Source organism: Colobus angolensis, unplaced genomic scaffold (assembly GCF_000951035.1).
Source record: "Colobus angolensis palliatus isolate OR3802 unplaced genomic scaffold, Cang.pa_1.0 Scaffold117, whole genome shotgun sequence".
Taxonomy (NCBI): domain Eukaryota; kingdom Metazoa; phylum Chordata; class Mammalia; order Primates; family Cercopithecidae; genus Colobus; species Colobus angolensis.
The window spans coordinates 7004091-7021618 of record NW_012112808.1 but is presented as its reverse complement, the minus strand read 5'-3'; the positions used below and the strand labels follow the sequence as shown (position 1 = coordinate 7021618).

Genomic DNA, 17528 nt, shown 5'->3' with positions numbered 1-17528 from the left:
ACGTAGCTCTCTGAATATCCAGAAACTACTTTTTTTCCCCCTTTTAGCCTCTCATTTTTATCCTTCATTATTTCCAGTCTGGTACTTTATTCTCTCATTATTCATTAGAACTTCTTGATTGTCTGACATTTACTTACAGGATCTGGTTAGAAATGTGGGAAAAACATGTTGTTTGTAGTTCTAATGAAATGCCCTCAAGAAGTTCTGTTTTCCTAAGTCTGTACGCAGGATTTAGGGTATTGCACATGGTTTCCCTAACGCGTGAGGTCAGTGCTTTGTTATTGGCAGATCACCAAGAGAAGACCTGCCCTGTAGTATGAGGTTCCACAGGTCTCATACAGGTTGAGCCTTGATGGACAATCCTGATGCCTTAGTGATGAGGAAATTTTACCTTTGGCGCAGCTGGGGCCAAGCTTCTCAGGACGACCGTCCTTGGCCAGGTGCTTACATGGAAAGCAGCTCTGGTCTGCTCAGCCCAGTGGCAACCCTCCACTTGCCCATTCTCGCCTGTGTGTAGAAACTTTCACAGTTTCTTTTCTTATTGGCTTCTTCACCTAAAATTATTTTCTAATTCACTGTTGCAATATTCCCTACCAGTTACATTGATCTGTTTTAGAGATTGTGATCATGATTGCAATTACTATTGACTTCACAGACCCTTTCTTTCCATCATTCTGTGATGGGCACTGGTATTTCTCTCCAGGTATAAAAACATGTACTCTTTCCTACCTGACTTTTACCATTTTGGTTTCTGGCCACCTAATTTGTGAGGAACACCCAACAGATCTGCAGCCTTTCTAATTCTCATCACCCACCAGATCTTATCTCCTATTGATACACAGTGAGGGTGCCTTCAGTTCAGCCTTTCCATTAAGTAAAAGATGGGAAACTTACCTGGTGCTCTCTATTGCTTTCATTTGGATGACCAGGACATGAAGTGGGTAGATGAGCAGGGGTGGGCAAGTACAGCAGTGCAGAGTCTTGAGAGCAAGCTGATAATTTCTGCAGGGCATTTCCTCAAGTCCCATATCATCTGGCTTCCCACACCTGTTCTTCAGCCTTTTCACTTATCTCCATGCATTTCCATAAATACCTATTCCAGAGCTTTCCATTCTTCTCAGATCCAGTCTAGGCCTCTACACCTGCCTCACTTCCTTTTGTGGCCCTACCTCTGACTTCACTTTGCTCTCAGGAATCCCTCAAGAGCGCTCTGCAGCCCTTTGCCATGTTCTATCCACAGTCTTTCTGTTTATTTATCTGTAATACTTTAATCATTAACTGTAGGCACAGCATTCATATAAACCAGCTAGCACTCAGCTAAATTAGAATCTCTTGAAATGCCCTTTGGGGAGCCCTGCCATAGAAAAGACAGCCAGACCCACTTCATGTTCTCATTCCTATTTTTACCATTTGTCCGGAGTGCTCCACTCTTCTCACCATGAATCTCTGCCAACACCCATGGTCATGACCACCTCCTACATGAAGCCTTCTGTGGCTTCTCTCAGCTAGAAAAGAACTCTCTGTAGCTTCAGAACATTTTATCTGTGTCCACCTTAAAGCTTTTTTTCTCTTTTGCCTTCTTGAATACATAGTTTTACCTCTCCTACAAACCACTTACAGTTCAGAGTCTCGACTTTTTCATATCTGTATTCCCCCACAGCCCTTAACAGAACTTTGATCAAATGATGCAAATGAATAACTGTTAAACAGATGGCATGTGAAATCTCTGCCCCTTTTGACCCAGAAAGATTCACTGTAGTCTTTAGAATTTTCAGACAAAGTTTTAGAGTCTTCTGAGTGTTCATTTTTCCCAAAAGCTGTATCTTCTGGTATTTTAGAGAACTTATTTATATAATACAGAGATAGGAATGTAGAGAAACAAAAATTCTGTTTTTCAGAAATAAACCTTACATTTCTCTTAAGGTTTTTACATGTGTCTCAAAATTGTATGGTTTTTTTTTTGTTGTTGTTATTGTTGTTGTTGTTTTACCTTGCCTCTCATTAGGACAGTACTATTTGCAACACACTTTTGGGGTTGATAGGGCATTTGAACCTTTTAGTCACTCTGTGAGGCCCATAGGGCAGACAACACTGCCCTTGTGCTCCATACATGTATGTAGTTGATATGATTGTAAATAATTTATCCAAGAGTACCTGATTCTCGTACCAAGTCCAGCATCCTGAATCCCAGTAGACTGAATCTCTTTAAGAGTAGAGAGGTATCAGTTTTCACACCTGTATGCAGATGCTTTTTATATTCTGTGTATACATCCTGTGTTCACATTATAGGTATATGTGTGAAGTCTAGGAGAAATTTGAATTCCAGACCTTTGTATTAAGTTACCCACCTCTTCCATGATAAAGGCAGTGCCAAAAATCTGGACATAGAAATCAGTCATATCATTGTTATAAACACAATACCTGCAGTTTTTTAGCAGAATGAGTAACTGACCAAACTGGGTAAGTTAAGCCACGCACATTCTTCATTTGTCATTTTCAATGTGGCCTCCCTCTCGGCAGTATTCCAATCCTGGAGGCTGGAGGTTATCTGTGAGGAATCGGAACGGAGTTCGGTTGTTCATTGCCCTGCTTTGAACAATCAAGATGTCTGCATTGCATCCTTGAAAGATTAATCCCCACAAATCAGATGGGTATTTTCAGATCATTTTCTGTGTCCCAAGGATTCTTTTTTGTCCTTGCTCCAACAACTGGGCACGTCCTTGTGCTGGCATGCTGGCTAGTGTTGCAACATGGACTTCAGTGTCATCACTTTGCTGCAAAAGGCTTTCTTTGCTTTCACAATATCTTGCCAAGAAGAGTCCCTGGATATGAAGTGTCTTCATCTGGACCCAAACCTGAGAAAGAGAAATTAATTTGGGCTGCACCTTCTAGGTGTGTGCCTCCCCTGAGCACTGTACTTCTTTAGTCAAGGAACACATGATAGGGGCTCCACGTGGAGCTCCTAATCTGCAGGTGGTAAGGAAATTCAGTATGTGTGCAGTCATGGAAAATCTTGTTAATCCCCAGGCTTTGGTCATCATGCTAGGAGAGGGCACTTAAGAGTCACTCAGAAACTTTAGGTGTTGTGAAATACACACGCTCAGCAGGATGAAACACCGAGATAAGGTTCTGTTTAGGACTAATACTTGATGTCGTCTTCCATTAAATTTACCATTGAGCATGGGATCAGGAGTGAGTGCTCCATGAGAACCCTTCCCCATCCACTTTGTACAGCAGCAGCACTGTTTTTCCTGGCAGGACCACTCACCCTGTCTATACTGGAGTCTCCTTTACTGCCTCAGTGTCCAGTGGTCTGCAGAGCCTAAAATACCTGACCATCAGTTTCCACTTCCCACTGAGAACACTATCTTCTTCTAGGAAGTACTTAAGTACCAAAGTACTCCTTAAGTACTAAAAACTAAAGTCAGAGACTATCATCATAGGGATAGGAAAAAAGGACATAACATATCTTATGGGTCAGTATCCCCAACTTATGGGGGAATATATCCTAGTTAGCTTGGTGAATGAGTTTTCAGCAATCATCAAACAAGCATGAGGCTGTGTGGGTAGGCCCTCCTGTAACTCCACTGGTCCCATGTGCCTTACTCATACTGTCACAGGTTGGGATATATCTTGCTATGAGGTAAGGCAAGTCCCTACCCAGTTCTTCCTTTGGCTTTTTTAGTCAATTTCATTTCTATAAATGTCTCAGAGTCAGCTTGTCAAGATACATACATGCAATGCATTAAATCAATAGGTCAATCTAGGAAGGAAAGTCACCACAATACTGAGTCTTCTAGTCCAGCAACAGATCTGTCATTTCATTTATTTAGACTAACATCTCTGAATAAAGTTTTGTAACTTTCTTTATACTTTCCTTGTTAGATCATTTTATATTTTTATGCTTTTGTAAATAATATTTCCTTTTCTAACCATTGTTGCTGGTGGACAGAAATGCATTTGGATTTTTGGTGAATTTATTCTGTATCCGCTGACTTTGATGAACCCTCTTACTAATTCTGACCATATGCCATAGATTATTTTGGAGATTCTGTGAGTATAGTTATATCATCTAAAAAAATGACAGTTTTACTTCTTCCTTTTTACTTCATAATCCTCTATTTGTGTCTTGCATTACTGTATTGGCAAGGATCTCCAGTGCAAATGTTGGTAGATGTGATGTAGGGGGACATTTCATTTCTCCTTCACAGTCTCCCACATCAGGTTCTCAATGTTTCACTATTTAGCAGTTGCTCTGGAATACTGTAGATATTCTTTAACAGATTAAGGAAGTTCCCTTCTATTTCAGGATTGCTAAGAATTTTTTTCCTTAACTGGATTTTGAATTTTATGAAATACTTGTTTAAATGTCTTTTGAGATGATTACCCAAATTTTGTCATTCGGTCTATTAATGTGGTTGTATACAGACTGAGTTTTACTGAGAATTGTGTTCTTGGGATATACCCGACTTGGTCATGATATTGTTATTTTTGCACATTATGGTATTTGGCTTGCTAATATTTTGTTAGGGTTTTTGTATGCATGTTCATGAGTGAGACTGGCCCCTCATTTTGGTATTAAGATTGTACTAGCCTAATGAAATGAGTTTGTTTTCTCTTTTCCTATACTATGGAAGTTTCTCCAAAATAATAGTTATTTGTTCTTTGAAGATTTTATAGAATTTGCCAGTGAAGGCATCTGAGCTGGCTTTTCCTTGTTAAAATGTTTTTTTCTACTATGTTTCATCTACTTTAAAGCTCATAGAATTATAGCTTTTATATATCGTCTTGTGTCTGTGTTTGCTAAATTGTATTTTTCTTCGCATTTGGCCATTTCATCTAAATTTTCAAATTTATAGCATAAAGCTACGTATATTTTCTAAGTATCTATAGTTGGATTTCTTTTTATTTCTAATATTATTTATTTGTGCTTTTTTTTCTTCATTCACCTTGCCAAAGAAATGTCAGTTGTATTAGACGTTTTTCAAAGAACCAACCTTTTTTTTTTTCAACTTTTATTTTAGATTCCAGGAGTGCATGTGCAGGTTTGTTACCTGGGTATATTGCATGATGCTGAGGTTTGGAGTATGAATGGTCCTATCACCCAGGTACTGAGCTTAGTACCCAATAGTTAATTTTTCGACCCTTGCTCCCCTCCCTCCCCCTTCTACTAGTTCCCAGTTTCTGTTGTTGCCATCTTTTTATACAATTTTTGTTGTTAACTTTATGTCCATGAGTCCTCAGTGTTTAACTCCCACTTATAAGTGAGAACATACGATATTTGATTTTCGGTTTCTGTGTTAATTTGCTTGGGATAATGGCCTGCAGCTGCATCCACGTTACTGCAAAGGACATGGATTTGTTTGATTCTTTTGGTTTTTCAGTACTTCTTGAGATGGGTGCCTATCTCATTGTGTGGCAGTCTTTATTTCTTTGTAATATGAGCATTTGATTCTACACGGTCCCTGTAAGTACTGCTATAAGGTATAAATTATAAATATCTACTAGTCTTATTTTATCTGTTAGCTTGACATATTGCTAAATTTCCATTTCAATATTTTGTTGACCCATGAGTTATTTAGAAGTGTATTTCTTAATTTCTAAACGTAGAGGTTTGTGCCAATTATCCTTTTGTTGTTTATTGTCGATAGCTTTTTGGGCACAGAATATGGATTGTAAAATTCCTACCCCTTAATATTTATTGAGATTTGCTTTATGACCTAGAACAGAGGCCAACAAACATTTTTTGCAAAGGGCCAGATAGTAAATATTTTAGGCCTTGAGTCTGTCACAACTAAATAACTCTGCCATTATTATGCAAAAATAGCCATACAAAATGTGTAAGTGGGCCAGGCACGGAGGCTCATGCCTATTATCCCAGCACTTTGGGAGGCTGAGGTGCATGGATCACTCGAGGCCAGGAAATCGATACCAGTCTGGCCAACATGGTGAAACCCCCCCGTCTCTACTAAAAGTACAAAAAAATTAGCTGGGCTTGGTGGCACAAGCCTATAGTCTCAGCTACTTGGGAGGCTGAGGCACCAGAATCGCTTGAACGCAAGAGGTGGAAGTTGCTGTGAGCCAAGATTGAGCCACTGCACTCTAGCCTGGGCAACAGAGTGAGACTCTGTCTCCAAAAAAAAAATGAAAGTGTGTAAGTGGATAACTCTGGCCATGTTCCATTAAAACTTTATTTATGAACTGAAATTTAAATCTCATAATTTTCACATCGCAAAATACTCTTTTAATTATTTTCCAACTATTTACAAAGTAAAAAAGCATTCTTAGCTTGCAAGCCATACACAAGGAGGTGCCAGGTTGGAATTAGACCCTACTGACTGTATTCGTGGATCCTTGGCTGAGGATATGGTCAATTTTAAAAAGTATTCTGTACATGCTTGAAATGTGTTTTCTGCAATTGTTGGGTAGAGTATTTTATATGTTTCCATTATGATAAGTTTGTTAGTTGTCTTGTTCAGATCCTCTGTATTCTTGCTGTTTTCTGGAAAACGTTTCCTTGGAAATATATTAATATTGAAAAGGACACAAATTATAAGTGTACAGTATGATGGATGTTTTCAAAGTGAACACACTTGTGTAATACCACCCCAGATCAAAATAGAGGATATTACCAGCCCCCAAAATTCTCACTCGTGCCCCATCTCAATCACTAATACAATGAAAAAGTGGCCGCTATTCTGACTTTTGGGCCTGTTGATTCATTTTACTTGATTTTGAACTTTCTGGGAATGGAATTATGTAATATGAACTTTTTAGTGTCTGTTTCTTTCACTCATCATTGTATTTGAATTATTTTAATGATGTTGCATGTAGTTGTGGTTTATTCATTTTCATTACTGTGGAATATTCTGTTGGGTGAATATAATACAAACTTTTAATTTGTTCTCCTCTGGATGGACCTTGTGGCTATGTTCTCTTTGGTGAATATGTATAACTTGCCTTTTCATTTTTGTGATGGGCAGAGTTTTAGAAATTTATATAAAGTCCAATGTATTTTCTTTCTTTTATGATTTATGCCTTTTGTACCCTGAAAAATCCTTGCCTATCCTAAGGTCGTGGTGATTTTCTCATATTTTTTTCTAGAAGCTTTATGGTTTGAGCTTTAATATTTCAGTCTATAATCCTCTCAATTTTTGTGTGTGATATGAGATGGAGGTCGAGGTTCACTTTTCCATATGGCTTTCCAGTTGTTCCAATGTCTTTATTGAAACAGACTTTTTTCTTCCACCAGACTGATATGCTGCCTTTATTGCAAATCAATTACCATGTAGGTATGACTCTATTCTTGGACTCTGTATTTTGTTTTATTGAAATATTTGTTTATCCTGGTACCACCGTAATGATTTCTTAATTATTATATTTTTATAGTGTGCCTTGAAATTAGGTAATATAAGTCTTATTATTATCATCTTGACTAATTTATGTCTTTTCATTCCCATGTGAACTTAAAAGTATTTGGTACATGTATATTTTTTAAAAGCTTGCCAGAATTTTGATTGGGTTTTGTTGAATCTATAGCTTAATTTTAGCAGAATTGATATCTTAACAATATTGAAACTTCCAGTCCATGAACATTGTACATCTTTCCATTTATTTAACTTGTCTTTAATTTATCTCATCATTGTTTGGTAGTTTTCAATATAGATGTCTTGCATATTCTTTTATCAAATTTATTCTGTTTTGATGCAATTATAAACAATGTTTTTACAGGTCTTTTCCCAATCGTTGGTTTCTAACGTTCAGAAATATAATTGATTTGAGGAGTATATTGTTTACTGAGACTTATCAAAATTAACTCAGTAGTTCTAATTAGATTTCTTTGGACTTTTCATATACATAATTGTGTTATCTGTGAATAAAAACAATTTTACTTCTTTCTAACCTTTATGTTCCCTTCGTCTCCCCTACCCTTCTTCTTTCTTTCTCTTAATTTTCTTTATTGTAGTGACTAGGATCTTCAAAAATGTTGAGTAGAAGAGGTGAACATAGACATCCTTGCCTTTTCAGATCCCTTTTAGAAAGCACTTAATCTTTCATCATTAATTATGACGCCTTTTTCCCCCTTTAAGCTCTCATTAAATTGAGGCATTTCCCTTCTGTTCCTGGTTTGCTGAGCGTTTTTGTTCTGTTTTGTTTTTCTAATTATGAATGAGTTAAATTTTATTTAATGCTTGTTCTGTATCTGTTAAAGTCATATTTTTTTTTCTGTATTTTGTCAATGTAAATTTTTGCACATTGCTAAAATAAATTGCATTGATGGATTTATGAATGTTAAATGAACCTTGAGTTCCAATGGAAAATTCTGCTTGATCAAGATATATTGTCCTTTTTTAAAAATCTTGCTGGATTTAATTTACTAAAAATTTATAAAGGATTTTTGCATCATTGCTGAGAGGTGTTAGTCCGTAGTTTTCTTATCATGTCAGCTCTTTATGGGCAGAGACAGTCTCTCATTCATTATTGTATCCCAAGCCCCTTCACCAATGCCAACCACAGAAAAGGGGCTTTACAAATAAATAGTTTTTGAGAGAATTTAAAAGACCTAGGATGGAGACCCACATTCATTAACTTAAATTATTTAAAATATTAATGAATGTAACTCATTTAGCAGGTATTTGCCTTCCAATTGTGTGTCAGGTACAGTGCTACTTAGAAGGGGTTTTCTTCCTCCATCTCTAGCCACTTCTTTTCTAATTGTTTCTCATTTCTCTAAGCTCTAAACATTGGAAAGCCAGAGCGTAGAGTCCTTGAGTCTCTTTTCTTGATCTTTTGTTGATGTTATCTGATCTCATGGCTAGAAGCATCGTCTCTAAATGAACAGCTCCAACCTAGGCCTTTCCCCTGACTCTAGCATGGTATATCTACACCTGCTCAATACATCATCACTGGACACTTAGCATGTCTGAAGTTGAGCTAATGACCCTCTCTCTCAGTCTTCTCCATTTCAGGAAAAGGTAGCTACAGCCTTCCAGTGGCCAGGCTAGAAACTGTGTCATCATCCTTGACACCTCTCTGTCTCTCCCATCTCATTAACCATCCTCAACAAATCCTGACAACTCTACCTTCCAAATGTATCTATCACCTTTCTCTACTTCTGCTGCCATTCTGATCCAAGCCATTACCATCTCTTGCCTAGGTTATTCAGTAGTCACCAGCTAGTCTACATAATTCCCCTTTGCAGTTTTCTCAACACAGGTGCCAAAACAGTACCTTTGAAATGTAAGTTAGATCATATCCCCTGCTTCCCTAAACCCTCAGGAGGCTTTGATCATACTCAGAATAGAAATCCAGAACCCTTAAAACTTCCTATAAAGCCCCCTTGTGATCTGCTTGACTTTAGCTCTTAATTCTTCCTTTTACTTGCTTGGCCCCAGCCATGGTGACTTCCTTGCTGTTGCTTAAACATAGTAATTCTACTCCCACCACAAGGCCTGTGCTGTTACTCTGCCTGGAATGTTCTTCCATTAGATATTCTCATAGCTTGTGGTTCATTCATCACTGTCTTTAGGGCTTTACTGAAATGTCATCCTCTCCTTAAAGCCCTCCCTGGCCATTAGAGCCAACTGGAGACCCCTCCCAAATATCAAGTTCTATTGCTCTTCCCTGCTTTATTTTTACCTTAGCACTTTTCCTGCCTATCATATATTTTACATGTTTATACTGTTTATTATCTGAAATCTCCAATAAATTCCAAGCTCAATAAATTCAGGGATTTTTGTACTATTCACTGTTGTTTCCCCAGTGAGAAGAACAGTGTCCATCACATAATAAATATTTTCTGAATACATGAATAGGCAAGTAATAAGTGAATGAATATAAGAGTTACATGATCTCATGGAGCTCATGTAAGAGTTGTAATCTCATGGAGCTTACAATCTCCATATTAGTGAATAAAATTAAAGAAATTCTAATGGGGGAAAAAGGAGAGAAAAGAAATAAATCCAAAAGAGGCAAGTACAGAAACTTGTGAGTTTTCCACATAACAGAAATGGGTTCAGCTAAGAAAAGCCAGTCTCTATTAAAAACAGAAGCCGGGTGTGGTGGTGTGACTGTAATTCCAGCTACTCAGGAGACTGAGGTGGGAGGATGCTTGAGCCCAGAAGTTCTAGGCTGCAATGGGCTGTGTTTGTGCCCCTGCACTCCAGGTTGGGTGACAGAAGGAGACCCTGTCTCAAAAAAAAGTAGAAGGAAATGAAGGTAATACAGTATCTTGGAAGCAGAGTGGGGAAAAGTCAAGAAGAATGAGGACTGTGTGGGACTTTGTAGTTGTTGACAGGGATCATCATCATCTCCTTTAAGAGTTAATATACATCAGGACCCGTGGCAGGAACATTACCAATTCCATAACTGGTTTCAGATGGATGCAAGACTAGTGTTGTGCAGTGAAGCATGTCTGTGTATCTTGCATAATTCACATGATGTAGGCACTTAAGAGCAACGCCATTTCTATAAATGACAACAGAAGAGAAAAAACGAATAACCTGGTAAGATTTTGTCATTGAAAGTCTGGCTGGAGAATGCCTAGTAGAGGAGCATTGTGGAGCAGTGCTGCTTCACTCGATTTGAAAGCCCTGGACCTGCGTCCTGTTAACATCAGTGTCTGCTCTGTGGGTGACAGCTTACATGCTTGTTGCAGGTCTGACATCAGTCAGCTACTCTCATACCTTTGATTTGACTTTTACCAGTTTTTAAAATTTGTTCTTCCATTTCAAATCAACAGGTTCCATTTTTTGGGCCTCTGTTCGATGGAGCCATAGTGAGTGGGAAGCTGCTGCCAAGCCTTGTATGTGCCACGTGCATCAACGCCAGCAGGGCTGTGAAGTGCCTCATCCCACTCTACCAGAGCTTGTATCTTTTTGCTTTAAATATATAACTTACTAACCATCCCAGAATCAAGATTCCTGGCAATTTTTCATAAGAGGTAAGTATTCAAAACTAAATTGAAGAGGAAAGAGAATTTTTTTCAGTCTCTGTTAAAAATAACGTAGTATGGTTTTTCATAGCATTTGTTAATTTATATTAAATATAACAATTTTGTGCTGCATTAAACTTAGAATTTACTTTCATAATTTACTCACATACGTTTGTGTCTGAGAAGCTGTGACCACTATGAGATGCTCATATCTCCTTAGGTATTTTGCTCCACGTTCAGTCTTATCCTGTATCCCTCTTATTTGTGGCAGCCCATTGTGTATAAGGTGGGATGCTGAGCAAAACGTATTGCTCATTCAGAGTGCCTACCAGAAACCACAGCAAATGAAATGACCCCAATAAATCAAAGAATGTGGCAGGTACCGCATGAGAACTGCCAAGCTGGTTTCCGGAAGATCTGAGGAGATAGAAATTGCTTCTGGTTGAGAGGAGAGGGCCGCCTGAGAACTGCAAGTAAGTTTCTAGAAGATCGGAAGAGATAGAAATTGCCTCTGGTTGAGAGGAGAGGGAAAGGTGTCCTGAATTAAGTTGTATTTGGACTTATCAATAGGAATAGCTAGACATTCTTTTGTAATTTTCCCAAATCATTGATATTTTCTTCTCTAGTTCCTGATTTTGTTTCCAAAAATAGAATAAATTTCACTCCTAAAATTTTTTCCTCAAACATTAATTGGCCTGCCGTAATCCTTAAATTCAAGCATGATCTCAAGTTACAAGAAAAAGAGATTAAGATGGGTGACCTCATAAAATTGATGCAAAAAAAATTTTTTGACCTCCTAATAAAACTTAGAAACTCTTTGTCTCTAATTGGTATTGATAATAATTTGAAACATATTGTGTTTGACCTCTATATATACTTCTCCCAACCTAATAGTAAGTGATGTGTTGCTATAGCGGGTGAGAGTTGGGGGTGGATGAAAACTATCCCATGTGAATAGATACAGTTCATAAAAAAATACCTTTCATTAAAATCCTGGTCACTTCATTGACTGATATTCTGCCTTTAGATTAAAAAAAAAAAAATACATATGCCATGTGGCAACTTAAAATTATCATAGAAATGAGTAGTAGAAAAGAGCTATTAGGTCCCATCTGGTCCCTCCCCCAGGGGCCAGGGCAGCATCATTCCCTTCAGTGTACCCTTTCGTGCTTTGTCCAGACTGGTGGTGAGTGTTTTGGAGATGGCATTCTTTGCAGTGATTTCCACAACACTCTAGTCGTAATCTTATGGCTGGTGTCAATTTGGCCTTTAGCATGGAGTTTTTATTTCACATACTGTTAAAAAGAGCCTCTTGGCAGAAATGAGAAGCAATTGGTTTGTCAGTTTGCATGTCAACTAGGACGAGCTGGGCACTCATCAGTCAAGTATGTTGGACCAAGGCACCAAAAAAAATTTTTTTTTATTTTACAAATGAGAAAATTCCATTTTATATTAATTCCATTGTGACTTTTGTCATGTCACCTTCTCTTCTTATTGAACTTCTCATTATAAAATACTTGCTTTGTTGTTTTGTTTAACACTGCTTTCTCAAATAAGAATGTGATACAATTGGAATAATCAGGTTTAGGGAAAACATTATTTTTAAAAGTTCAAAGGATACTATTCAGCATCACTTTGAAAACTTTTCAAGCAGTGACACATCAGGACTAATGTGGTTACCAGCTTGGGCTACTGATGCTATCGTGTGTTAGTAAATGTACCCTAACTCACAAAATAGCTAACTTGACATCTCAAACAACAATATAGTACAGAAATTAGGAAAAAGGTTTAAACAACTATTATGTTGATCATTATCAATATTTTAAACTTTTTTTTTGTCTTGTACCTTGAGAAAATTTAGTTGATGTTATTGAAATTGTTTAAAACAAGAAATCAACTGTTCTATGTAATTTTTTATAGAGATGGAGTTAGTGGGAAAAACTTTGCAATCATTTAACTACTTTATTCTTTTAATTTCTATCTGGAGAAGGGCTAATATTCAGGACAGAAATAAGGAATATAATAAGAGAAAAAAATAGAAAACAATAAGGAAAAGGGTTTTTTGGATTTTTACTCTTTAAAAATTACCAATTTTAAGAACTGTGGGCCAGGCGTGGTGGCTCATGCCTGTAATCTCAACATTTGGTAGGCCGAGGTGGGCAGATCACTTGAGGTCAGAAATTTGAGACCAGCCTAGCTAACATAGCAAAACCCTGTCTCTAGTAAAAATACAAAAACATTAGCCGGGCATGGTGGTGCACGCCTGTAGTCCCAGCTACTCGGGAGGTTGTGGCAGGAGAATTGTTTGAACTCAGGAGGCGGAGGCTGCAGTGAACCAAAATTGTACCACTGCACTGCAGCTTGGGGGGCCACAGAGAGAGACTCTGTCTCAAACAAAACAAAACAAAAAAAACTACCTAAGCTATTAATAATTATTTCCTTTATGTTTTGTTACATCCAAGTCCACATATGGTTTAGCAAAAGTCCATTGATTATGTCATACCTTATGTCTGAAATTTGCTGCTTCACTGAGATGAGTCTTAGATTTGAATTTTGAAAACCACTGAATAACTTAACAAATTCTGATTATAGGTGTCTTGTCACATTTATTCATTTTCCAAACAACTATTGTGGACTCACTGTTGCCAAGTCCAGTGCTAAGAGCTGAGGCTATAGCAGGGAGAAAGGTGGACCAGGTTTGTGCCTACATGCTTCACAGAGAAAACCCGCACATTGATAAAAACATACATGAATTGAGAGAAGTTCGGTAAAGAAACTTTTAATAAATAGAGAGTTTGGGTAAAAAAGGATCAAGGCACAGAAAGGCCTATCCAAGGAGAGAGCATTTGGGCTGAAATTGGAGGGATGAGAGAGACACAGTCCTCAGAGAGTGGGGATGGCGTTCCAGGCAAAGGGTACAAGGACTCAGATTGTTCATGAGTGATAAACTTGAGTTTTTCCAGGATTGTATGCATTTTCAAGTTCATCAGGTTCTTGTGATGAACCCAAGAGCCAGATTCCAGCAGAGATGGTGTTCTGGTTGATCCTCGAGGAAGTCAAGCTTGCCTAACTCTTTCTGCTCATGCCCACCTTGGAAGTTCTCATCTTAGCACAGCATCCAGAGTAAACTCCCACAGCTGCCTGATGTCAGGTGCAAAAGTGGGGAGGGAGTGTAGGGCCCACCCCCACCAGCTTGTGTAATCTCCCAAGGGCTGAGGAGATCAGCAGTACCTGGGGCACACCTAGAACCAGGGCTGGCTATACAACCTGAGGGTCCCAGTGCACAATGAAAATATAGGGCTTCTTTTTCAAAACATAGGAAAAAATGCCTTTAAAGCCCCTAAAATATAAAGGTTTTCCCATTTGTCTGTAATCACTCAACTTGTCATCATATTTTTTATTTGCTATTTAATGTTATTCAAAGTAAAGAAATGTTAAAAATTTAAATTGTTAGCATTATCTTTATTTATTTATTTATTTATTTATTTATTTATTTATTTATTTATTTATTGAGATGGAGTCTTGCTCTGTTGCCCAGGCTGGAGTACAGTGGCATGATTTCGGCTCACTGCAACCTCCACCTCCTGGCTTCGAGCGATTCTCCAGCCTCAGCCTCCTGAGTAGCTGGGATTGCAGGTGCACGTCACCACACCCAGCTAATTTTTTGTGTTTTTGGTTGAGATGGGGTTTCACCATGTTGGCCAGGCTGGTCTTGAACTCCTGGCCTAAAGTGATCCACCTCGGCCTCCCAAAGTGCTGGAATTACAGGTGTGAGCCACTGCACTCAGCCCCTAAATTGTTAGAACTATCTTATCACTCATCTCCCATCCAGTACTAGCCGGGCCCGACCCTGCTTAGCTTCTGAGGTCAGACAAGATCAAGCGCGTTTGGGGTGGTATGTTTGCAGACATACCATTTTTCTTTATATTGTGCAATGCCAGTTTAATATGCAAATATGAGTATTTAGCTTATATATGGAATCGCTGAAATTATGCAATTCATATTTCATAGCTTATGCATGCGTATATATTTTGTTCTTACCAGAAGAATGGGAACACCACACAAAACTGACTATTTCACTCTTTATGTGCACATATTCTACCAATACTCTGTACTATCAGTTTATTGATCAGCAAGAAAGGATTGACAGGGAAAGAGGCTATGCTTTTTCCTTTCCTTTATTGTCACCATAAGTGGTCAGCTAATACAGGGAAGTAACACAACTATGAAGAGATATGATAGGGTTCCTTCGTGTTCATGTTACTTGGGGCACTACTGCTTTCTTTCTGCATTTTAAGCAAGTTCTGAATCAGGAGAGTGTGACTCCTCGGGGAGTCAGCTCCCATGAACACTCAACATAAAGGGAACACACTTCCCATGTGCAGATGTTCAGGTTTCGCGCCCATGAAGCCCTGCCTGCAGCCTGTCCCCAAACACCCCAGTACAAGGTGGGAATCTCTATTCCTGGGTGTTTATTAGAGTTGATTCCCTTCTTAAAGCCTGGCAGCCTATCTGTTGGCAAAATCGTGTTGGCATATGAGCCAGAATCTGTTACTAAATAAAGCAGCTTGTATGAACAGCCCTACAAGAGAAGTTCATTTACAAGACAAAAACTTCTGAAAAGGAATTACTATTACCTGGTTCCCTGGGATCCTAGGTACAGTGGTGAGTGCTGACAAAGGGACATTTCTTTGTCAACTCAGACTGTTTTATATAGGCGGCCCTGTATCCCCATTTTGTTTCTGATATTTAGATTACACTTGTTAAGTAGAAAACATTGCCAAACTGCTCGTTTCATCCAAATGTCATTCACTTTCAAGGGATCAGAATGACTGTTTTATAACAAAGGACATGTTTAGTTGAGACCTTGCATAAATCTTTTAGAGAGGGGAGATGCATAGCCAAAATTGAACCTGATGACAACTAAAGAAATGAGCCAATGGAATTACTTTGGAGTAGTTATTCTTATCTCTCTGTCCTCTCCCCAGCTAATTTTAACTGCCTTAAAATCGTGTCACTTGGGATTCAGTTTTTATAATATTTAACTAGAAGTGGAAATGTGGGCAGTTACATATTAATTTTGTCCACTATGTTTAAGAAAATGCAACATTTCTGATTAAGCTGAGGATGGGGGCATTGCTGGAGCAAATTTTCCCTTTGGGGGTCTTTATGAGAAGTAAATGCAGTTAGAATCAATATCAAAGGAGTTTTTATTTGGGGGCCCTTGGCTGAGTTAACAGTTGGAACTCTGCAACAAAGGCACATAGAAGACTGAAAAATACCATTGTCTTACATGATTAAAAAAAAATGTAAGCACAGTAGGGGTATCTTTGGAAAGCACCCTCAGGAACAGTTCATCCCAGCCCCTTTGTCCCTTCTGGGTTCTCCTGTGATGTCCTCCGCGGCCTAAATCAAATCTGTCAAGTGGAGCCTTCATCTTGTGGCCACTGCTTTTCTGAGTGATGAGAGCCAACTCACCTGCCATCTGCTTTTTCTATCCCTCATGGGCAATCAAAGAGCCTATTCCTGTGCCTAGAGGGTTGTAAATGGGAAGCTTGCCACATGTTGTGTTTACCATTCCCAAGCCAACTAAAGAATCCAAAATCAAATCGTGGTCAACTGATAGAAGTTTCCACAACCATTTGAGCCAAGGTTTTCATTGCTCTTGTCAGATAACTTGTTTCAGGGGAAAGGTTGCCACACAATATGCAGTGTGCCCATTAGGAGGAGTTCACCCTGAATCAAACAGATGGTGGCTTTTTAAAATAAACGTCCACTTCAATAGAACAATAGTCTCAATGGCATTCACCATCTCTACTCACTGTAACTATCAGCATTTGATGGAGAGAACTGGACTGCCTAAGAAAAAATAATTTTCTATCTCATTCTTTCACAAGTGAAATGTACTTTCATTTTCAGTTAACATATGTGTTTGACAGTACCAGAGTGTCTCTCTCTTAGACCCATGACTTTGGAATCTCATTGCTAAATTCTGCTACGAATTTCCATATCTTCAAAAATGACTCCTCTCCAAAGCTGTAACAACCTTGTTTCTTTCTTGTTCAGTAGGATCTTTGGTTCTTTTTCCTGGACAGATCTTTAATTTCTTCCATTCATCTCCATACATTTCAGAAAAGAAGTAAAATGGTACCATGTGTTCTATTTTGCCAGGCAGCACCAGTTAGCATTTGTCAACATTTACAGTGCCCCTGCCATGCACCAGGCACGGTCCTTGCCACTAGGAATAGAAATGTGAAGATACTCCAAATGAGGGGCCGATGTTTGTTCATGGTCCAGCCTTTGAAAGAGCACATCACATCATCACATTTGAGAATGACAGATGCTTCCATATGGCAGAGTACAGAACACACACACACACACACACACACACACACACATACAGGATGGAGGTGATGAAAGCATTTAAGTGGCCATGGAAGGGGTTCAGAGAGAGAGCGGAGGTCTCATCAAAGGCAGTGGCAGGGGATGGATGATGGATTGGATATCTAGGTAAAGGAGGTGGACTAAGTCTGTGTGGGACCTGCTAGATTTGCAAGGGTGTAGAGAGAATGAAAAGAATCCAACAGTAGTCTCT

At 38.6% G+C, this 17528-nt stretch overlaps 1 protein-coding gene across 2 annotated transcripts in view; it reads left to right on the top strand.

Annotated features, from left to right (window-relative positions):
- RALGAPA2 (Ral GTPase activating protein, alpha subunit 2 (catalytic)) overlaps positions 1-17528 on the top strand; it is a 321938-nt gene that overhangs the window by 226771 nt on the left and 77639 nt on the right. For both annotated transcript variants that reach the window (XM_011963148.1, XM_011963143.1), the window contains exon 37: positions 10742-10869. In XM_011963148.1, coding sequence (XP_011818538.1) covers positions 10742-10869 — 128 coding nt within the window. The remainder of the gene's footprint in view (positions 1-10741; positions 10870-17528) is intronic.